This window comes from Bombina bombina, chromosome 1, assembly GCF_027579735.1.
Source record: "Bombina bombina isolate aBomBom1 chromosome 1, aBomBom1.pri, whole genome shotgun sequence".
NCBI lineage: Eukaryota > Metazoa > Chordata > Amphibia > Anura > Bombinatoridae > Bombina > Bombina bombina.
The window spans coordinates 723,668,240-723,692,326 of NC_069499.1; the positions used below are offsets into that span (position 1 = coordinate 723,668,240).

The 24,087-nt window shown below is 40.7% G+C and overlaps 1 protein-coding gene across 1 annotated transcript in view; it reads left to right on the top strand.

The window, feature by feature from the left end:
- The window catches only part of LOC128645912 (transmembrane 9 superfamily member 2), a 662,966-nt gene that overhangs the window by 459,158 nt on the left and 179,721 nt on the right, over positions 1 to 24,087 (top strand). The window contains exon 16 of the mRNA XM_053699233.1: positions 7,166 to 7,325. Coding sequence (XP_053555208.1) covers positions 7,166 to 7,325 — 160 coding nt within the window. The remainder of the gene's footprint in view (positions 1 to 7,165; positions 7,326 to 24,087) is intronic.

The following is a 24,087-nucleotide window of genomic DNA, read 5'->3' on the forward strand; positions in this document are numbered from 1 at the left end:
TCGGGCTAGCCACTGCTCCAAGGATTTTCACAAAAGTGCTCGGGTCCCTTCTAGCGGTTCTAAGACCAAGGGGCATTGCAGTGGCACCTTACCTGGACGACATCCTAATTCAAGCGTCGTCCCTTTCCAAAGCAAAGGCTCATACAGACATTGTTCTAGCCTTTCTCAGATCTCACGGGTGGAAGGTGAACGTAGAAAAAAGTTCCCTGTCTCCGTCGACAAGAGTTCCCTTCTTGGGAACAATAATAGATTCTTTAGAAATGAAGATTTTCCTGACAGATGTCAGAAAGTCAAAGCTTCTAAACGCTTGTCAAGTTCTTCACTCTATTCTGAAGCCTTCCATAGCTCAGTGCATGGAAGTAGTAGGGTTGATGGTTGCAGCAATGGACATAGTTCCTTTTGCTCGAATTCATCTAAGACCATTACAACTGTGCATGCTCAAGCAGTGAAATGGGGACTATACAGACTTGTCTCCAGTGATTCAAGTAGACCAGATGACCAGAGACTCACTCCTTTGGTGGCTGACCCAGGATCACCTGTCCCAGGGAATGAGCTTCCGCAGACCAGAGTGGGTCATTGTCACGACCGACGCCAGTCTATTAGGCTGGGGCGCGGTCTGGGATTCCCTGAAAGCTCAGGGTCTATGGTCTCGGGAAGAGTCTCTTCTCCCGATAAACATTCTGGAACTGAGAGCGATATTCAATGCTCTCCGGGCTTGGCCTCAACTAGCAAAGGCCAGATTCATAAGATTCCAGTCAGACAACATGACGACTGTTGCTTACATCAACCATCAGGGGGGAACAAGGAGTTCCCTGGCGATGAGAGAGGTGTCCAAAATCATCAAATGGGCGGAGGATCGCTCCTGCCACCTATCTGCGATCCATATCCCAGGAGTAGACAACTGGGAGGCGGATTATCTGAGTCGTCAGACTTTCCATCCAGGGGAGTGGGAACTTCACCCGGAGGTGTTTGCCCAGTTGACTCAATTATGGGGCATTCCAGACATGGATCTGATGGCGTCTCGTCAGAACTTCAAGATTCCTTGCTACGGGTCCAGATCCAGGGATCCCAAGGCGACTCTAGTGGATGCATTAGTGGCGCCTTGGTCCTTCAACCTAGCTTATTCGTTTCCACCGTTCCCTCTCATTCCCAGGCTGGTAGCCAGGATCAAACAGGAGAAGGCCTTGGTGATTTTGATAGCTCCTGCATGGCCACGCAGGACTTGGTATGCAGACCTGGTGAATATGTCATCGGCTCCACCATGGAAGCTACCTTTGAGACCGGATCTTCTAGTGCAAGGTCCATTCGAACATCCAAATCTAATTTCTCTCCAGCTGACTGCTTGGAAATTGAACGCTTGATTTTATCCAAGCGTGGGTTTTCGGATTCTGTGATAGATACTCTGGTACAAGCCAGAAAACCTGTGACTAGAAAGATTTACCATAAAATATGGAAAAGATATATCTGTTGGTGTGAATCCAAGGGATTCTCATGGAGTAAGATTAAAATTCCCAGGATCCTTTCCTTTCTCCAAGAAGGTTTGGATAAGGGATTGTCAGCGAGTTCTCTAAAAGGACAGATTTCTGCTCTATCTCTCTTGTTACACAAACGACTGGCAGCTGTGCCAGATGTTCAAGCTTTTGTACAGGCTTTGGTCAGGATCAAGCCTGTTTACAGACCTTTGACTCCCCCCTGGAGTCTAAATTTAGTTCTTTAAGTTCTTCAAGGGGTTCCGTTTGAACCCTTACATTCCATAGATATCAAGTTATTATCTTGGAAAGTTCTGTTTTTGGTTGCTATTTCTTCTGCTAGAAGAGTTTCTGAATTATCTGCTTTGCAGTGTAATCCACCCTATCTGGTGTTCCATTCAGATAAGGTTGTTTTGCGTACTAAACCTGGTTTCCTTCCAAAAGTTGTTTCCAACAAGAATATTAACCAGGAAATAGTTGTTCCTTCTTTGTGTCCGAATCCAATTTCAAAGAAGGAACATTTGTTACACAATTTAGATGTAGTCCGTGCTTTAAAGTTCTATTTAGAAGCAACAAAGGATTTCAGACAAACGTCTTCTCTGTTTGTCGTTTATTCTGGTAAGAGGAGAGGTCAAAAAGGTACTGCTACCTCTCTTTCCTTTTGGCTGAAAAGCATCATCCGATTGGCTTACGAGGCAGCCTCCTGAACGAATCACAGCTCACTCTACTAGGGCTGTGGCTTCCACATGGGCCTTCAAGAACGAGGCTTCTGTTGATCAGATATGTAAGGCAGCGACTTGGTCTTCTCTGCACACTTTCTCCAAATTCTACAAATTTGATACTTTTGCTTCTTCGGAGGCTATTTTTGGGAGAAAGGTTTTGCAAGCCGTGGTGCCTTCTATTTAGGTAACCTGATTTGCTCCCTCCCTTCATCCGTGTCCTAAAGCTTTGGTATTGGTTCCCACAAGTTATGGATGACGCCGTGGACCGGACACACCAATGTTGGAGAAAACAGAATTTATGCTTACCTGATAAATTACTTTCTCCAACGGTGTGTCCGGTCCACGGCCCGCCCTGGTTTTTTAATCAGGTTTGAAAAATTTCTTTCTTTATACACTACAGTCACCACGGCACCCTATAGTTTCTCCTTTTTTTTTTCTCCTATCCGTCGGTCGAATGACTGGGGGGGGGCGGAGCCTGGGAGGGACTATATGGACAGCTTTTGCTGTGCTCTTTGCCATTTCCTGTTGGGGAGGAGAATATTCCCACAAGTTATGGATGACGCCGTGGACCGGACACACCGTTGGAGAAAGTAATTTATCAGGTAAGCATAAATTCTGTTTTTTCTGTTTTAGTTGTTCCTATTAGCCAGTAAGCAATAGAGTTCCAGGATTGAATTATGCATTTTTAAAGCTAAAAAAAAACTTTTTGCGTAACCTTTTTCCCCACAAATATTTTAACGTTTGACTGCTTTCCTTTCATATACATGAGAAAATATTTTTGTGCACTATGTTTTTAAATATTTCTGATGCTGTCACCAAGTCTTTGCTTCAAGCTAGAAAGTCTATTATTCTTTACACACACAAAAGAGAACAATGGCGCTAACTCTCTCTGGAAAAAATTTAACTACCTCACTTGTTTAAAAATACCACATTAAACATACATATAAAATTGATACATGTACAAAATAAAAATAAATAAAATAAAAAGGGGGACAATGTTATTATCTCCTTTTGTTAACAACGAAATAGCCCAAATGTGCAAATATATGCAATAAAAAATGTATATTACCACCTCCAGATGGAATCAACAGTTTCCCACTTGAGAACTCTGCTGCTTATTTTACCAAATTTATCCTTCGTACCACTTGCAGTAGGGCAGGAACTTTCACTCTGAAAGAAAAAAGCGCAAAAAGGACTCAAGTGCAATTAAACACACAGGTGAAAGGAACAGCGATGGGGACTACGTTTGCCCCATCGTATGCAAATATTTATATGCATAGGTTCGAAAGTGAAAAGATTTGGAACAATTACCCGTTTAAAGACAATATTATTAAGTACCATCGTTACATAGATGATGTAATCATTCTATGGGATGGAGATGAGTCCTCTGTTAGTAGGTTTTTATTGTATATTAATAACAATGATTTTAATTTAAGTTTTACTGGGAAACATTCTAGGTCAAAAATTGAATTTCTGGACCTAAGTTTATATGTTGATGAAACTTTGAAAACCGCAGTTACTAATTTTAGAAAACAAACAGATAGGAACAGTTATATTGACAACAAGAGTGCACACCTCAATAGATGGAAGGAGAATGTACCTTATGGACAGTTTTTGAGATTACGGAGAAATTGTACTCATATCAATACTTTTGAAGAAGAAGCAAAAAACATGTCCTCTAAGTTTCTGGAGAAAGGGTATAATATAAAAACAATAGAACAGGCTTATGATAGAGCTTATAAAATAGATAGGGAGTCTATATTAAAACCTAGGAATAAGGAGTTAGACACCAGTAATAATGATACGTTAAGATTCATTACCTCTTATAATGAGGGACATAAAATCATTAAAAATGTAATTAAAAAACATTGGGGAGTTTTAAAGACTGACCCTGTCCTTGCACCGACTTTAACAGAAACACCTGTATTTACTTTCAAAAAAGGAAAGAATCTCAAAAACCTTCTGGCCCCAAGTAAGTTGAAGAAAATAGAAATCAACAGATCAATAAAAAGTAATTGGCTAAGTTTGAAACCAGGTACATATAAGTGTGGTAAGAAGGTATGTAGCATGTGTAAGCATATTAATAAGGAAACCAAATTTAAGGATAGTGAGGGTTTAAGATGTTTTGACATTAGAAGTAGATGTACCTGTGATACCACGTATGTGGTATATCTCCTGTCTTGTGGCTGTGATAAAATCTACATAGGGCGTACAAAAAGGAAAATTAGACTTAGGTTTACAGAACATTTATACAACATAAAAGAGAAAAGTGACAAACATAGTGTACCCCTACATTTTGCGGAATTCCATGGGGGGGATGCAAGGTCTCTGAAAATACAGGCCATAGACTGGATACCAAGTAGCTGCAGTAATAGAATGATTAGTCTCAGAAAGCAGGAGACTTTTTGGATCCAAAAATTGAAAAGTTTACAGCCCAAAGGATTAAATATAGACATTGACATAGCTGCTTTTATGTAGATCTTTATAGTTTGTTTAGGTTTTTTTGGGGGTCCATTTCCAATTCTCAAGTTTAAAAAAAATAAAAAAAATTATGAATTGATATGTATATATGCATCATTTCATCCCCTATTTGTTGAAATCCTATGAATCTCTTCCTCTACCTCCCATTATATTATAGTTTATTTATATCTCTTTTTTTGGGAATAATATATGTTTTTTGAAACTATTTTTTAAATTGCCTTTGTTTGAGTAAACATTATAAATTCCATTTCTCCCCATATTTGTACAAATATCATGAAATTCATCATATATTCATTTTTACATCTCATACTATAATAGATTAAGTGTTAGATACTATCTGTTATTATCCCTGGTTAGAAAAATATAGGAATGTGTATTGTTTTTATTTCTGCTTTTGAAAAGAAAAAAAGACAAAAAATATGTAAAAGGTGTTAAACATATTTGGAATGCTAATTTATATACTCAAATGAATCTGTATATTTTGTATGAAGTAGTAATGCGTTTTAACTATTTATATGTGTATTTAAATTTTTAAATGTGACATAGATTATGAATTATCGGATAATTATATGAGATAGTCATAGTTAATAGATTTTGGATGTATATTTGTATAATATTATGTTGTTTAGTGTGGGTTTTTAGGACCCTGTGGCATTTCTAACGATTTGGCTTGAATATGAATAACCAATAGGAAAACAATGGAGGGTTTTTATTCAAGAGTTCCCGGGTAATCCGATATCACATCACTTACTATTCTCCTTGAGGAAGTCTGCACGTTAGATGAAACGCGTTGGGGTAATCATTAAGGACTTGTGACTGTTTAGAGGATCCGTAGTCTCAAGTTTCCTAGGAAGAATACGCTTGCCTTGTTTGGTTACACAGGGCTTCCGTAGTTGAAGTAACAAGTCTTTCCCTGCTACCAAAGTCCCGGCGGATGTGTGGAACAGTTTATATACAGAGGGGAGAGCGTCCTTGGAGCAGCTGAGTACCAGGAGTCCTTATAACATACACAGTTTGCTGCTGATTGTTGTCTAAGTGCTTGTATCTTTAATAAACATTGTAAGTGTGATTTTTAAAGCGCGGTTGTTACTGTGTGTTTAATTGCACTTGAGTCCTTTTTGCGCTTTTTTTTTTCAGAGTGAAAGTTCTATTATTCTTTAACCTCTTCGCTGCTAAGCGGATATTTAGCTTTTTTGCTAAGAAAAGCTGAGATCTAAGGGTTTAAATCACCTCTCCCTCTCAGTTCTCTTGCAGCTGCATTATCTTTGTGACATCATCGGCAATCCCATTAAATGAAAAGCTAAGAAAAGCTGAGATCTAAGGGTTTAAATCACCTCTCCCACTCAGTTCTCTTGCAGCTGCATTATCTTTGTGACATCATCGGCAATCCCATTAAAGGTTTGGAAGGTGCAACCTTCTCTAGGCCTCCAGTGATCCCTGAACTGTAGTGCTGGGATCTCTGAAAAAAGCTATTGAATGCCAACCCCCCCCCACACACACACACACACACACGCACAGAATTCAAATAGAGAATACAATTTTAAGACCCTTTTAAATTCACTTCTATTTTCAAATTTACTTTGTTCTCTTGGTATAATTTGAAAAAGAATATTTACTAATTCTACTCTACAGAGAGCTAGCTGATGATCGGTGGCTACACGCATTTGCTTCTGGCGCTCACTTTAACTATGTGTTTATTACCTTTTCCGGGGTAAACATGAACTTATATGCAAGCAATGGTGAAATTTAGCATATTGGAGCATTTTATTTTTTCACATTAATATCTCTTTTAAATGTCCATGGTTGATTTTGGCTCTTTGAAAATCTTTGTTGGTGAGAATGCTACTATGGTAAACCAAGATATCTAAACATTACTGCTGAATAAAATAATTGCAAAAAGAAGAGGTTCATTTTTGAATAAGTTTTATATAATTTTTAAATTGAAGATTAACTGGCAAGTGTATTAAAAAAAAAAAAAGTTTCCCCTCACCCTTCTTTTTAAAGGGATATTAAACCCAAATTATTCAGATAGAGCATGCAATTATACGCAACTTTCTAATTTAATCCTATTATAATTTTTCTTTGTTATCTTGGTATCTTTATTTGAAAAGGAATGAAAGATTAGGAGCTGGACCATTTTAGGTTTAGCACCTGGGTAGCACTTGCCGATAGGTGGCTAAATGTAGCCACCAATCAGTTAGTGCTATAAACGGTGCTGAACCAAAAATGATCCGGCTCCTAAGTTTTCATTCCTGCTTTTTCAAATGCAGATACCAAAATTACAAAGTTGCTTAAAATTGCATGCTCTATCTAAATAATAAAATAAATAATTTGGGTTTAGTATCCCTTTAAGCAGCTATGATAAAAACAGTTTTTCTTCTTACTGGTCACAAGCTAAAATGCTACTAATTATTATCTTAAGTATTTTTAAATTTGTAGACATTAAATTTGTAGACTTCTTTTGATTTACTGAAACCATTTTTTTTTTTTCAGAATCATTTTTGCTGATTTCTTTGTAATGAATATAATATTATGGGCAAAAGGATCATCAGCTGCAATTCCATTTGGGACGCTAGTAGCTGTGTTGGCTATGTGGTTTGGTATTTCAGTGCCCTTGACATTTGTTGGAGCATATTTTGGATTTAAAGAAAGGGTATGTATTGAGTAAACATTTTTTATATATATATATATATATATATATATATATATATATATATATATATATATATATATATATATATATATATATATATACATACATACACATAACATGTATACATGCAGTATTTCAGAAAATAAAATGAATAATATTGCATGCGATTTTAGAATTTTGTAAAAAATATGTTATACATATTTTTGTCCTATAGATGTTTATTTTAATTTTTTCTTACAGCTGTTTTCTGTGAAACTTCAGTTATAATGCAAACAGTGGAAACTTAGCATGTTTACTGTCATATCTAATAGCTTAGTTTTGATGAACATAAAGAGCATGCACATAAAGAACATGCAGCCATTTTTATTATTTTTGAACAAAAACAACAAAACTTTTTTCAAGATTATAACTCACATTTCATAGGAAGCAACAACCAATGTCAAATATTTGTCATGCAAATAAGTTAAATCATGTAATTAAGCATGTGGGTATATTACTGATTTTGGGAAATGCATATAAAAAAAAAAATCTTACCTGAAATTTTCAAATTGACTCTCTTTTCTAAATTGCGGGCTGTTAGGCTCGCGGGAGCGCAAAATGCTATAATTTATTGCGTAATTCTTGGCACGAGACTTTTTGGCGCGAGAATTACGTTTGTTGACATAATTTCGTCATTTCCGGCGTCTTAGTTGGGCCTAGAGTTTTCACGTAGTTGCGTCATCTATGACGTTCGCGTTTGTTGCAGACATTCTTGGTGCCAAAAAATATTTTGTCAGTTGTGGGCGTCATACTTGGCGCCAGATTTTTGACATTATTTAAATCTTTATTTCATTTTGCTTCTGGTTTCCAGAGGCTTATTTTGTTTGCATTTTTTTCCCATTCCTGAAACGGTCATATAAGGAAATTGATAATTTTGCTTTATATGTTATTTTTTATATTACATATTGCAAGATGTCTCAATCTGACCCTGTCTCAGAATCTACTATTGGAATCCTGCTGCCTGATGTCGGTTCTACCAAAGCTAAGTGCATTTGTTGTAAACTTGTGGTAACTTTTCCTCCGGCTGTAGTTTGTGTTATTTGTCATGATAAACTTTCAAATGCAGACAATATTTCCATTAGTAGTAATCCATTACCTGTTGTTGTTCCTTCAACATCTAATGCTCAGTATATTCCTGTTAATGTGAGAGAATTTGTTTCTAATTCCATTCAGAAGGCTTTGTCTGTCATACCACCTTCTAATAAACGTAAAAGGTCTTTTAAAACTTCTCATAAAAATGATGAATTTTTAAATGACAGCATTCTGATTTATCTATCTCTGATGAGGATCTATTTGGTTCAGAAGGTTCTGCCTCAGATATTGACACTGGGAAATCTTCATACTTATTTAAAATGGAGTATATTCGTTCCTTATTAAGAGGTGTTGATTGCATTAGATATGGAGGAGACTAGTCCTCTTGATATTAAAAACAGTAAACGTTTAGATTCGTTTTTAAACCTCATGTAGTTATTCCAGAGGTTTTTCCAGTTCCTGATGCTATTTCCGATGTAATTTCTAGGGAATGGAATAGACTGGGTACTTCTTTTACTCCTTCTTCAAGGTTTAAGATACTGTATCCTTTGCCGACTGATAGATTGGAGTTTTGGGAAAGGATCCCCAAAGTTGATGGGGCCATCTCTTCTCTTGCTAAACGTACTACTATTACTACTACGGTAGATAGTACTTCTTTTAAAGATCCTTTAGATAGGAATCTTGAATCTTATCTAAGGAAGGCTTATTTATGTTCAGGTCATCTTCTTAGGCCTACTATTTCTTTGGCTGATGTTGCTGCTGCTTCAACTTTTTGGTTGGAAACTTTAGCACAACAAGTACCAGATCATAATGTGTATAGCATTGCTAAGCTAATTCAACATGCTAATAATTTCATTTGTGATGCCATTTTTGATATCATTAGAATTGATGTCAGATATGTCTTTAGTTATATTAGCTAGAAGAGCTTTATGGCTTAAATCTTGGAATGCTGATATGACTTCTAAATCAACGTTGCTATCTCTCTCTTTCCAAGGTAATAAATTATTTGGTTCTCAGTTGGATTCAATTATTTCAACTGTCACTGGGGGGAAGGGAGCTTTTTTGCCTCAGGATAAAAAATCTAAGGGTTAATTTAAGGCTGCTAACCGTTTTCGTTCCTTTCGTCAAAATAAGGAACAGAAACCTGACCCTTCCCCTAAGGGAACGGTTTCCAATTGGAAGCCTTCTCCAGTCTGGAATAAATCCAAGCCATTTAAAAGATCTAAATCAGGCCCTAAGTCCGCATGAAGGTGTGGCCCTCATTCCAGCGCAGCTGGTAGGGGGCAAACTAAGATTTTACAAGGATGTTTGGATCAATTCAATCCAAAATCATTGGATTCAGAACATTGTTTCTCAAGGGTACAGAATTGGTTTCAAAGTAAGACCAGACCGCCTTTGAGAAGTTTCCTTCTCTCACGCATTCCAGTGAACCCTGTAAAGGCTCAGGCTTTCCTGAAGTGTGTTTCAGACCTGGAGTTATCTGGGGTTATTGTGCCAGTTCCTTTTCAGGAACGGGGTCTGGGGTTTTATTCAAATCTGTTCATTGTTCCAAAGAAGGATAATTCTTTCAGACCAGTTCTGGATCTAAAAATATTGAATCGTTATGTAAGGATACCAACATTCAAAATGGTGACTATAAGGACTATTCTGCCTTTTGTTCAGCAAGGGCATTATATGTCTACAATAGACTTACAGGATGCATATCTTCATATTCCGATTCATCCAGATCACTATCAGTTCCTGAGATTCTCTTTTCTAGACAAGCATTACCAATTTGTTTCTCTTCCTTTTGGTCTAGTAACAGCTCCAAGGATCTTTTCAAAGGTTCTCGGTGCCCTACTCTCTGTAATCAGAGAGCGGGGTATTGCGGTGTTAACTTATTTGGACGATATCTTGGTACTTGCTCAGTCTTTACGGTCTGCAGAATCTCACACGAATCAACTAATGTTGTTTCTTCAAAGATATGGTTGGAGGATCAATTTAACAAAAAGTTCTTTGATTCCTAAAACAAGGGTAACCTTTTTAGGTTTCCAAATAGATTCAGTATCCATGACTTTGTCTCTAAGAGACAAGAGACGTCTGAAATTGGTTTCAGCTTGTCGGAACCTTCAGTCTCAATCATTCCCTTTAGTAGCTATGTGCATGGAGGTTTTAGGTATCATGACTGCAGCATCGGACGCAATCCCCTTTGCTCGTTTTCACATGAGACCTCTTCAGCTTTGTATGCTGAACCAATGGTGCAGGGATTATACAAAGATATCACAATTAATATCCTTAAACCCCAATGTTAGACTATCTCTGACTTGGTGGTTAGATCACCATCGTTTAGTTCAAGGGGCCTCTTTTGTTCGTCCAGCCTTTACTGTGATCACAACAGATGCAAGTCTTTCAGGTTGGGGAGCTGTCTGGGGATCTCTGACAGCGCAGGGGGTTTGGAAATCTCAAGAGGCGAGATTACCAATCAATATTTTGGAACTCTGTGCGATTCTCAGAGCTCTTCAGTTTTGGCTTCTTCTGAAGAGAGAACCGTTTATTTGTTTTCAGACATACAATGTCACAACTGTGGCGTATCTCAATCATCAAGGTGGGACTCACAATCCTCAAGCTATGAAAGAAGTATCTCGGATACTTGAATGGGCAGAATCCAGCTCCTGTCTAATTTCTGCGGTCCATATCCCAGGTATAGATAATTGGGAAGCGGATTATCTCAGTCGCCAGACTTTACATCCAGGAGAGTGGTCTCTTCACCCAGATGTGTTTTTTTCAGATTTTTCAGATGTGGGTGCTTCCAGAAATAGATCTGATGGCTTCTCATCTAATCAGGAAACTTCCCAGGTATCTGTCCAGGTCCAGGGATCCTTAGGCGGAAGCAGTGGATGCGTTGACAGTTCCTTGGAGTTATCAACCTGCTTTTATCTTTCCGCCTCTAGTTCTTCTTCCAAGAGTTATTTCCAAAATCATAATGGATTATTCGTTTGTACTTCTGGTGGCTCCAGCATGGTCACACAGGTTTTGGTATGTGGATCTTGTTCGGATGTCCAGTTGCCAACCTTGGCCACTTCCGTTAAGGCCAGACCTTCTATTTCAAGGCCCATTTTTCCATCAGGATCTGAAATAATTAAATTTGAAGGTATGGAGATTGAACGCTTAGTGCTTAGTCATAGAGGTTTCTCTGACTCAGTGATTAATACTATGTTGCAGGCTCGTAAATCTGTGTCTAGAAAGATTTATTACCGAGTTTGGAAGACTTACATTTCATGGTGTTCTCATAAATTCTCTTGGCATTCTTTTAGAATTCCTAGAATTTTACAATTTCTTCATGATGGTTTAGATAAGGGTTTGTCTGCAAGTTCCTTGAAAGGACAAATCTCTGCTCTTTCTGTTCTGTTCCACAGAAAAATTGCTAATCTTCCTGATATTCATTGTTTTGTACAGGCTTTGGTTCATATCAAGCCTATCATTAAGTCAATCTCTCCTCCTTGGAGTCTTAATTTGGTTTTGAGGGCTTTACAGGCTCCTCCGTTTGAGCCTATGCATTCTCTGGACATTAAATTACTTTCTTGGAAAGTATTGTTCCTTTTGGCCATCTTTTCTGCTAGAAGAGTTTCTGAATTATCTGCTCTTTCTTGTGAGTCTCCTTTTCTGATTTTTCATCAAGATAAGGCGGTTTTGCGGACTTCATTTAAATTTTTACCTAAAGTTGTGAATTCCAACAACATTAGTAGAGAAAATGTTGTCCCTTCCTTGTGTCCTAATCCTAAGAATTCTCTGGAGAGATCTTTACATTCTTTTGATGTGGTAAGAGCTTTGAAATATTATGTTGAAGCTACTAAAGATTTCAGAAAGACTTCTAGTCTATTTGTTATCTTTTCTGGTTCTAGGAAAGGTCAGAAGGCTTCTGCCGTTTCTTTGGCATATTGGTTAAAGCTTTTGATTCATCATGCTTATTTGGAGTCGGGTAAATCCCTGCCTCAGAGGATTACGGCTCATTCTACTAGGTCAGTTTCCACTTCCTGGGCTTTTAAGAATGAAGCTTCTGTTGATCAGATTTGCAAAGCAGCAACTTGGTCTTCTTTGCATACTTTTTCTAAATTCTACCATTTTGATGTTTTCTCTTCTTCAGAAGAAGTTTTTGGTAGAAAAGTACTTCAGGCAGCTGTTTCAGTTTGATTCATATTGGCAAGAGTCCATGAGACCCACCCTTTTTATGGTGGTTATGATTTTTTAGTATAAAGCACAATTATTCCAATTCCTTGTTGATGCTTTCGCTCCTTTCTTATCACCCCACTTCTTGGCTATTCGTTAAACTGAATTGTGGGTGTGGTGGGGGGTGTATTTATAAGCATTTTGAGGTTTGGGAAACTTTGCCCCGTCTGGTAGGAATGTATATCCCATACGTCACTAGCTCATGGACTCTTGCCAATATGAAAGAAATGAATTTATCAGGTAAATTCTTAAATAAATTATATTTTTTGGGCTGTCTTGCATGAACTGCACGTTTGAGATCTCCCCAGAGTGGGTCAGTGATATTGAGGTCAGGAGACTGAGATGGCCACTCCAGAACCTTCACTTTGTTCTGTTGTAGCCAATGACAGGTCGGCTTGGTTTTGTGTTTAGGATCATTGTCATGTTGGAATGTCCAAGTATGTTCAATGCCCAGCTTCCGGGCTGATGAATGCAAATTTTCCTCCAGTATTTTTTTATAACACACTGCATTCATTTTGTCATCAATTCTATCCAAATTTCCTGTGCCTTTTGTAGCTCACACATCCCCAAAACATCAGCGATCCACCTCCGTGTTTCACAGAAGGAATGGTGTACTTTCCATTATAGGCCTTGTTGACTCCACTCCAAATGTACGTTTATGGTTGTGGCCAAAAAGCTCAATTTTAGTCTCATCACCCCAAATGACTTTGTGCCAGAAGGTTTAAGGCTTGTCTCTGTGCTGTTTGGCGTATTTTAAGCAGGATACTTTGTGACATTTGCGTAGTAATGGCTTTCTTCTGGTGACTCGACCATGCAGCCTATCTTTCTTCAAGTGCCTCCTTATTGTGCATCTTGAAACAGCCACACCACCTTGTTTCTTCTACAAGATATGACGAGTCCATGGATTTCATCCTTACTTGTGGGATTTAACCTCCTGCCGGCAGGAAGTGGCAAAGAGCACCACAGCAGAGCTGTATATATAGCTCCTCCCTTCCCTCCAACCCCAGTTATTCTCTTTGCCTGTGTTAGTGATAGGAAGAGGTAAAGTGAGGTGTTAGTTTAGATTCTTCAATCAAGAAGTTTTTTTTATTTTAAAATGGTGACAGTGAGTACTATTTTTCTTAGGGAGAAATCGTCAGTCTATTACTTCCCAAAAAGGATTTTTTGCCCTGATGTTAATGATCTTAGCAAACATTATCTAAGATACATGATGGTTCCCACAGCGCAGCTGAAGTTAGTATAAGAAAAATCTTCAGTGTGGAGAACGGTGTCTTGCTACAAGCAGCATTGAGGTATGTTCAGTCTTTTGTATCTGGGGAGATTTGATGCATCAGAACAGGCTGACATTTTTCCCTATATGGGGAGGGGTAACCAGTATACACTATATGTAAAGAAATGGTGTACCTGGAATCCCTTTATATTGATTGCCAAAGTATGTAAATATATCTTTGAGGCTTATTCAAGGGCTGGATGCTGGGAGCTGCGGTTTTGCTTAAGGGCTGTTAATTTTATCACTGGCCAGAGGTACAGTGTTACAAAGGTTTCAGTGTATATAAGAGGGCACATGGCTTAATTTTTTCAGGCAACATGTTTTTACTTGCGACCCATGCGGGTCTTAGTCAGGTTAGAGTTACGCCCACGGTGGGCGGGGCCTATTTTCGCGCGCTCAGGACGCGCAGTATCATCCGGATCGCATAAGCAGCATCTGGTGCTCTGGTGGGGCCTAAGTTATCTCGGCCTTCGAAGGGTCTTTAAAGCTTATCAGACAACAACAGTGTATTTCGGGGTCAGGTTGGCGCCACAGCAGAGCTGTGACTTGGTGCAGGAGCCGAATTAAAGTTAATAAATAAATAGCTGTTAAAATCGATATTATATTGTTTATAACATATCTCAGCAAGTTGATTCAATACTGATAGAGTATTTTGGGCACATTAAACTGATTTTTTATTGCCACAAACACGTTTTGAAGATATCAGAAAAATAGTTGCGCTTTTAAAATTTAAAGGCGCAGTACAGTTTGTTTTTTTTACATTAACATTTTTGCCTATAATTTGAACTCCGAGCTCAATATTTTAAGCAAAGAACGACTATTGGTAATATTGCTAGTCTGTTTAACATGTCTGACTCTGAGGAGGAAACTCCTTGTTCTATGTGTTTAGATGCCACTGTGGAACCCCCTCTGACGTTTTGTCCCTCGTGTACTGAGAGGGCCTTACAATGTAAAGCACAGATTTTATGTAAAGAAAATGTGTGTAAGGATGATTCTCAGTCTGAGGAGAATCAGGGTATACCGCTAACTTCTCCCCAAGCGTCACAACCTTTAACGCCCACCCAAGCGACGACTGGTTCTTCAACCTCGTCTAATTCATTTACTCTGCAGGATATGGCTGCAGTTATGTCAACTACCCTTACAGAGGTATTATCTAAGTTGCCAGTGTTACAGGGCAAACGCATTAGGACAGAAGTCAATGTGAATAATGAGTCCTCTGATGCTTTGTTAGCTATTTCCAATGTACCCTCACAGGGATCTGAATTGGGGGTCAGGGAACCTCTGTCTGAGGGGGAATGTTCTGATTCGGGAAGTGCGTTACCTCAGACGGACTCGGATGTCATGTTCTTTAGATTTAAGCTTGAACACCTCCGCCTGTTGCTTCGGGAGGTTTTAGCGACTCTGGATGACTGTGACTCTATTGTGGTACCACCAGAGCAATTGTGTAAAATGGACAAATACTTAGAGGTACCTGCTTACACTGATGTTTTTCCGGTTCCTAAGAGAATCTCAGTTATTATTAACAGGGAATGGGACAGACCGGGTATCCCGTTCTCACCCTCTCCTTATTTCAAGAAGATGTATCCAATATCTGACACTGTTCGGGACTCTTGGCAAACAGTCCCTAAGGTGGAAGGTGCTATATCTACCCTGGCTAAGCGTACAACTATTCCTATTGAGGACAGTTGTGCTTTTAAAGACCCTATGGATAAGAAATTGGAGGGTCATCTAAATAAATTGTTTATTCATCAAGGTTTCCTCTTACAACCAACTTCCTGCATTGTACCAGTTACCACTGCGGCGGCCTTCTAGTTTGATGCTTTAGAAGTGTCTCTTAAGACTGAGACTCCATTAGAGGATATTTTAGATAGAATTAAGGCTCTTAAGCTGGCTAAATCTTTTATTACAGATGCCGCCTTTCAGATTGCCAAGTTGGCAGCTAAGAATGCCGGATTTGCTATTTTATCATGTAGAGCGTTATGGTTAAAATCTTGGTCTGCTGATGTGTCATCTAAGTCAAAGCTTTTGGCTATTTTTTTTCAAGGCAAAAACCCTATTCGGGCCTGACTTGAAAGAGATCATTTCTGACATTACAGGAGGTAAGGATCATCTCCTACCTCAGGATAGAACTGCTAAACTGAGGGGTTAACAAAATAATTTTCGTTCCTTTCGGAACTTTAAAGGAGTCTCCTCTTCTTCAGTCAAGCAGGAAGAGAATTTTGCACAGGCCAAGTCCGTCTGGAGACCCAACCAGGTTTGGAACAAGGGTAAACAACCCAAGAAGTCCGCTGCTGCTACCAAAACAGCATGAAGGGGCGGCCCCTGATCTGGGACCGGATCTAGTAGGGGGCAGACTTTCCCTCTTTGCCCAGGCTTGGGTAAGAGATGTTCAGGATTCTTGGACACTGGAGATCGTGTCCCAAGGGTATCAGCTGGAATTCAAAAGTTCTCTCCCAAGGGAGAGGTTTCTTCTTTCACGATTGTCTGTAGACCAGACAAAAAGAGAGGCGTTCTTATGTTGTGTAAAAGACCTCTCTACTATGTGAGTAATTCGTCCCGTTCCAAGACTGGAACAGGGACAGGGGTTTAACTCAAATCTTTTTGTGGTTCCCAAAAAAGAGGGCACGTTTCGACCCATTTTAGATCTAAAGAGTCTAAACAAGTTTTTCAGAGTCCCATCCTTCAAAATGGAGACTATTCGAACAATTCTGCCATTGATCCAGGAGGGTCAATATATAACTACCATGAACTTGAAGGATGCATATCTTCATATTCCTATCCACAAGGATCATCATCAGTTCCTAAGGTTTGCCTTCCCGGACAAACATTTTCAGTTCGTGGCTCTTCCCTTCGGGTTGGCCACAGCACCCAGGATCTTCATGAAGGGTTTAGGGTCCCTTCTGGCGGTTCTCAGGCCGCGGGGTATTGCAGTGGCGCCTTATCTGAACGATATTCTGATCCAGGTATCGTCTTACCATCTGACAAAGCCTCACACAGACATGGTTCTGTCCTTTCTGAGGACTCACGGGTGGAAGTTGAATCTAGAAAAGAGTTCATTAATTCCACAGACCAAGGTTCCCTTCCTGGGAACTCTAATAGATTCCATATCCATGAAAATTTTCTTAACAGAGGTCAGAAAGTTAAAGATTCTGAATTCATGCCGTGCCCTTCAGTCCAATCCTTGGCCATCAGTGGCCCAGTGCATGGAGGTAATTGGATTGATGGTGGCGGCAATGGACATCATTCCGTTTGCTCGTTTTCATCTCAGACCACTACAGCTGAAGGGAGATAATGCAAATTTGTCTCCTCAGATAGATCTGGATCAGGAGACAAGAGACTCTCTTCTTTGGTGGTTGTCTCAGGATCATCTGTCCCAAGGGACGTGCTTCCGCAGACCCTCATGGGTGATAGTGATGACGGACGCCAACCTTCTAGGTTGGGGTGCAGTCTGGAATTCCCTGAAGGCTCTGGGTGTGTGGACTCAGTTGGAGTCACTTCTTCCAATCAATATTCTGGAATTGAGAGCAATATTCAATGCGCTTCAGGCATGGCCTCATTCGCTTTCAGTCGGACAACATCACGACTGTGGCTTACATCAATCATCAGGGAGGAACAAGGAGTTCCTTAGCGATGACAGAAGTATCCAAGATAATTCGGTGGGCGGAGGCCCACTCTTGTTATCTGTCAGCAATCTACATCCCAGGAGTGGACAACTGGGAAGCGGCCTTTTTAAGCAGACAGACATTTCATCCGGGGGAGTGGGAACTCCATCCGGAGGTCTTTGCCACTCTGATCCTCAGATGGGTCAGACCGGAGTTTTATCTGATGGCATCTTGTCAGAATGCTAAGCTTCCAAGATACGGATCCAGGTCAAGGGATCCTCAGGCCGAACTGATAGATGCTTTGGCAGTGCCGTGGTCGTTCAACCTAGCTTTATGTGTTTCCACCGTTTGCTCTCCTGCCCCGGGTGATTGCTCGGATCAAACAGGAGAGGGCTTCAGTAATTCTAATTGCGCCTGCGTGGCCTCACAGGACTTGGTATGCCGATCTAGTGGGCATGTCCTCTCTGCCTCCGTGGAAGCTTCCATTGAGGCAGGACCTTCTCATTCAGGGACCCTTCCAACACCCAAATCTAGTTTCTCTGCAACTGACTGCTTGGAGATTGAACGCTTGATTTTATCTAAGCGGGGGTTCTCTTATTCGGTCATTGATACTTTGATTCAGGAACGTAAGCCTGTCACTAGAAAGATCTATCATAAGATATGGCGTAAATATCTTTTTTGGTGTGAATCCAAAGGCTATTTATGGAGTAGAGTTAGGATTCCCAGGATTCTGTCTTTTCTCCAAGAAGGATTGGAGAAAGGGTTATCGGCGAGTTCCTTAAAGGGACAAATCTCTGCTTTGTCAATTTTGCTACTCAAACGTTTGGGAGATGTTCCAGACGTTCAGTCTTTTTGTCAGGCTCTAACCAGAATTAAGCCTGTGTTTAGACCAATTGCTCCACCCTGGAGTTTGAATTTAGTTCTTAATGTTCTTCAAGGGGTTCATTTGAACAATTGCATTCCATAGATATTAACTTGTTATCTTGGAAAGTTTTATTTTTGGTTGCTATTTCTTCTGCCCGTAGAGTTTCGGAGCTTTCAGCGTTACAATGTGATTCGCCTTATCTTAACTTCCATTCTGATAAGGTGGTTTTACGTACCAAACCTGGTTTCCTTCCTAAGGTTGTTTCTAATAAGAATATTAATCAGCAAATTTTTGTTCCTTCATTATGTTCTAACCCTTCTTCTAAGATGGAGTGTATGTTGCATAACTTGGACGTGGTCCGTGCCCTGAAGTTTTACTTGCAGGCGACTAAGGAATTTCGTCAATCATCTTCATTATTCATTGTTTTTTCTGGAAAGCGTAGGGGTCAGAAAGCTATGGCTACCTCCTTTCTTTTTGGCTGAAAAATATCGTCAGTCTGGCGTATGAGACAGCAGCCTCCTGAAAGAATTACGGCTCATTCCACTAGGGCTGTGGCTTCCTCATCAGCATTTATAAACAATGCTTCTGTTGAACAGATTTGCAAGGCTGCAACTTGGTCATCTCTTCACACTTTTTCCAAATTTTCCAAATTTGATACTTTTGCTTCTTCTGAGGCTGGTTTTGGGAGGTTCTTCAAGCAGTGGTGCCTTCTGTTTAGGTCCCTGTCTTGTCCCTCCCTTTCATCCGTGTCCTGTAGCTTTTGGTATTGTATCCCACAAGTAAGGATGAAATCTGTGGACTCGTCATATCTTGTAGAAGAAAAGGAAATTTATGCTTACCTGATAAATTTATTTCTTCTACGATATGACGAGTCCACAGCCCACCCTGTCATTTTTAAGACAGGTATATATTATATTTTCTCTTGTAGTGAATCCAGTCCACGGGTTCATCCATTACTTGTAGGATATTCTCCTTCCCAACAGGAAGTTGCAAGAGGACACGCACAGCAGAGCTGTCTATATAGCTCCTCCCCTAACTGCCACCTCCAGTCATTCTCTTGCAACTCTCGACAAGAAAGGAAGTATTAAGAGATATGTGGTGACTTAGTGTAGTTTTACCTTCAATCAAGAGTTTTATTTTTAAACTGTACCGGCGTTGTACTGTTTTACTCTCAGGCAGAAATTAGAAGAATTCTGTCTGGAGGTTTGATGATCTTAGCGGTTTGTAACTAAGGTCCATTGATGTTCTCACACATAACTGAAGAATATGGGAAAACTTCAGTTGGGGGAACAGTCTGCAGTTTACCTGCTTTGAGGTATGTTCAGTATTTTTATTTCTAGAGAGATGAATAAGTTCTAGAAAATGCTGACAGAGCCTTGTGTATTTGAGGGATATAAGTCTTTATTTGGGGCCTAGTTTCCACATGGCTAGTCAGATACTCCTAGGAGTATTTTCTTAAGGCCCCTCTGACATCCAGTACATGGTGGGAGGGGCCTATTTTAGCGCTTTAACTGCGCAGTTTTAATTCAGACTGAGACATCCAGCTTCCCTAGAGGAGTCCTCTGGCATCTGAGGACCATTTCAAAGGGGTTATTTCTGCACAAAATCGTATTTAAGGGCAGGTAGGAGCCTCAGCAGAGCTGTGGCAAGGTGCTCAAATGACTTAACTTTTTTTTAACGTTTTTCAATCCGGTTTGGGGCCTAAGGGGTTAATCGTCCATTTGCAAGTGGGTACAATGTTGGTTTAGTCCCTTACACACACTGTAAAAATTTCAATGACTTTACTGTATTTTTACACTGTTTTGCAGTTTAAGTGCTATTTTTTTTCTCTTAAAGGCACAGTAACGTTTTTGTTTAATTGCTGTTTCACATTTATTAAAGTGGTTTCCAAGCTTGCTTGTCTCATTACTAGTCTGTTAAACATGTCTAACATAGAGAAAACTCCTTGTTCAATATGTTTGGAAGCCATGGTGGAACCCCCTCTTAGAATGTGTACCAAATGTACTGAAATTTCTATAAATTATAAAGACCATATTATGGTGTTTAAAAATTTATCTCCAGGGGATTTTCTGACTGAAAAGAGGGAGATTATGCCATCTAACTCTCCCCATGTGTCAGAACCTATAACTCCCGCTCAAGTGACGCCAAGTACATCTAGCGCGTCTTATTCTTTTACCTTACAGGACATGGCGGCAGTTATGAATGCTACCCTCTCAGAGGTATTCTCCAAACTGCCAGGGCTACAAGGAAAGCGAGACAGCTCTGGGGCTAGAACTAATACAGAGCTTTCTGACGCTTTAATGCCTGTGTCCGATATACCCTCACAATGCTCAGAAGCCGAGGCAGGTGAGCTTCTATCTATGGATGACTTTTCAGACTCAGGGAAGGCGTTACTTCAGTCTGATTCTGAAATGACAGTGTTTAAATTTAAGCTTGAACACATCCGCTTATTGCTTAGGGAAGTTTTAGTGACTCTGGATGACTGTGACCCCATTGTGGTTCCAGAGAAATTGTGTAAAATGGACAAATTCTTTGCAGTACCTGTTTACACTGATGTTTTTTCCAGTCCCTAAGAGGTTTTTGGAAATTATTACTAAGGAATGGGATAGACCAGGTGTGCCGTTCTCTCCCCCTCCTGCTTTCAAAAAGATGTTTCCCATAGATGCCGCCATACGGGACTCGTGGCAGACGGTCCCTAAGGTGGAGGGAGCAGTCTCTACCCTAGCTAAGCGTACAACTATTGGAGGGTCTCCTTAAGAAATTTTTTATCCATCAAGGTTTTATTCTCCAGCCTCTTGCATGCATTGCCCCAGTTACTGCTGCAGCGGCCTTTTGGTTTGAGTCTCTTGAGGAGGCTCTACAGGTGGAGACCCCGCTAGACGATATTCTAGACAGGATTAAAGCTCTTAAGTTAGCTAACTCCTTTATTTCTGACGCCATTTTTCATTTAGCCAAGCTAACGGCTAAAAAATCAGGTTTTGCCATTTTGGCGCGTAGGACGCTATGGCTTAAGTCCTGGTCAGCAGACGTTACTTCAAAGTCTAAGCTTCTTAACATCCCCTTCAAGGGACAGACCCTATTCGGGCCTGGTCTGAAGGAGATAATTTCTGATATTACTGGATTGAAAGGTCACGCCCTTCCTCAGGATAGGTCCAATAAGTTAAGGACCAAACAGAATAATTTTCGTTCCTTTCGAAACTTCAAGAGTGGCGCAGCTTCAGTTTCCTCTAATGCAAAACAAGAGGGAAATCTCGCCCAGTCCAAACCAGTCTGGAGACCTAACCAGGCTTGGAACAAGGGGAAGCAGGCCAAGAAACCTGCGGCTGCCTCTAAGACAGCATGAAGGAGTTGCCCCCGATCCAGGACCGGATCTAGTAGGGGGCAGACTTTCTCTCTTCGCCCAGGCTTGGGCAAGAGACGTCCAGGATCCCTGGGCATTAGAGATTTTTTCCCAGGGATATCTTCTGGACTTCAAAGCTTCATCTCCAAAGGGGAGATTTCATCTCTCACAATTATCTGTAAACCAGATAAAGAGAGAGGCATTCTTACGTTGTGTTCAAGACCTACTGGTTATGGGAGTGATCCACCCAGTTCCAAGGGAGGAACAGGGGCAGGGCTTCTATTCAAATCTGTTTATAGTTCCCAAAAAAGAGGGAACTTTCAGACCAATCTTGGATCTCAAGATCCTAAACAAATTTCTCAGGGTCCCATCCTTCAAGATGGAGACTATCTGAACCATCCTCCCTATGATCCAGGAGGGTCAATATATGACTACCGTGGACTCAAAGGATGCTTATCTCCACATTCCGATTCACAGAGATCATCATCAGTTCCTCAGGTTCGCCTTCCTAGACAGGCATTACCAGTTTGTGGCTCTTCCCTTCGGGTTAGCCACGGCACCAAGAATCTTTACGAAGGTTCTAGGGTCCCTACTGGCGGTTCTAAGGCCACGGGGCATAGCAGTGGCTCCTTACCTAGACGACATTCTGATACAAGCATCGACTTTTCAAATCGCCAAGTCCCATACGGACATTGTTCTGGCCTTTCTGAGGTCTCACGGGTGGAAGGTGAATGAAGAAAAGAGTTCTCTCTCCCCTCTCACAACAGTCTCCTTCCTAGGAACACTGATAGATTCAGTAGAAATGAAATTTTTACAGAGGTCAGGTTATCAAAGCTTCTAACTTCCTGCCGTGCTCTTCATTCCACTTCTCGGCCGTCAGTGGCTCAGTGTATGGAAGTAATCGGCCTAATGGTAGCGGCAATGGACATAGTTCTGTTTGCCCGCCTACATCTCAGACCACTGCAACTTTGCATGCTCAATCAGTGGAATGGGGAGTACACAGATTTGTCCCCTCTGCTAAATCTGGATCAAGAGACCAGGGATTCTCTTCTCTGGTGGTTATCTCGGGTCCATCTGTCCAGGGGAATGAGTTTCCGCAGGCCAGAGTGGCCTATAGTGACGACAGATGCCAGCCTTCTGGGATGGGACGCTGTCTGGAACTCCCTGAAGGCTCAGGGTTCGTGGACCCAGGAGGAAGCCCTCCTTCCGATAAACATTCAGGAAATGAGAGCGATATTCAATGCTCTTCAGGCTTGGCCTCAGCTAGCTGCGGTCAGGTTCATCAGATTTCAGTCGGACAATATCACGACTGTAGCCTATATCAACCATCAGGGGGGAACAAGAAGCCCCCTGGCAATGTTGGAGGTTTCAAAGATAATTCTATGGGCAGAGGTTCACTCTTGCCATCTCACCTATCCATATCCCAGGAGTAGAGAACTGGGAGGTGGATTTTCTAAGTCGGCAGACTTTTCATCCGGGGGAGTGGGTGCTCCATCCGGAGGTATTTGCCCAGCTGATTCAACTATGGGGCAAACCAGAACTGGATCTGATGGCGTCTCGTCAGAACGCCAAGCTTCCTTGTTACGGGTCCAGGACAAGGGATCCCCAGGCAACGCTGATAGATGCTCTAGCAGTGCCCTGGTCCCTCAGCCTGGCTTATGTGTTCCCACCATTTTCTTTCCTCCCTCGTCTGATTGCCAAGATCAAGCAGGAGAGAGCTTCGGTGATTTTGATAGCACCAGCGTGGCCACGCAAGACTTGGTATGCAGATCTGGTGGACATGTCATCCCTTCCACCATGGACTCTGCCGCTGAGGCAGGACCTTCTACTCCAAGGTCCATTCAAACATCCAAATCTAATTTCTCTGCAGCTGTCTGCTTGGAGATTGAACGCTTGATTTTATCAAAACGTGGTTTCTCTGAGTCGGTCATTGATACCTTAATTCAGGCTTGAAAGCCTGTCACCAGGAAAATCTATCATAAGATATAGTGTAAATATCTTCATTGGTGTGAATCCAAGGGTTACTCATGGAGTAAGGTCAGGATTCCTAGGATATTATCCTTTCTCCAAGAAGGATTGGAGAAGGGTTTGTCAGCTAGTTCCTTAAAGGGACAGTTTTCTGCTCTGTCTATTCTTTTGCACAAGCGTCTGGCGGATGTTCCAGACGTTCAGGCGTTTTGTCAGGCTTTAGTTAGAATCAAGCCTTTGTTTAAACCTGGAGCTCCACCATGGAGTTTAAATCTATTAAGAATATCAGTCAGGAGATTGTTTTTCCGTCACTGTGTCCTAATCCTTCTTCAAAGAAGGAACGTCTATTACACAATCTTGACGTGGTTCGTGCTTTAAAGTTTTATTTACAAACTACTAAGGATTTTCGTCAAACATCTGCATTGTTTGTTGTCTACTCT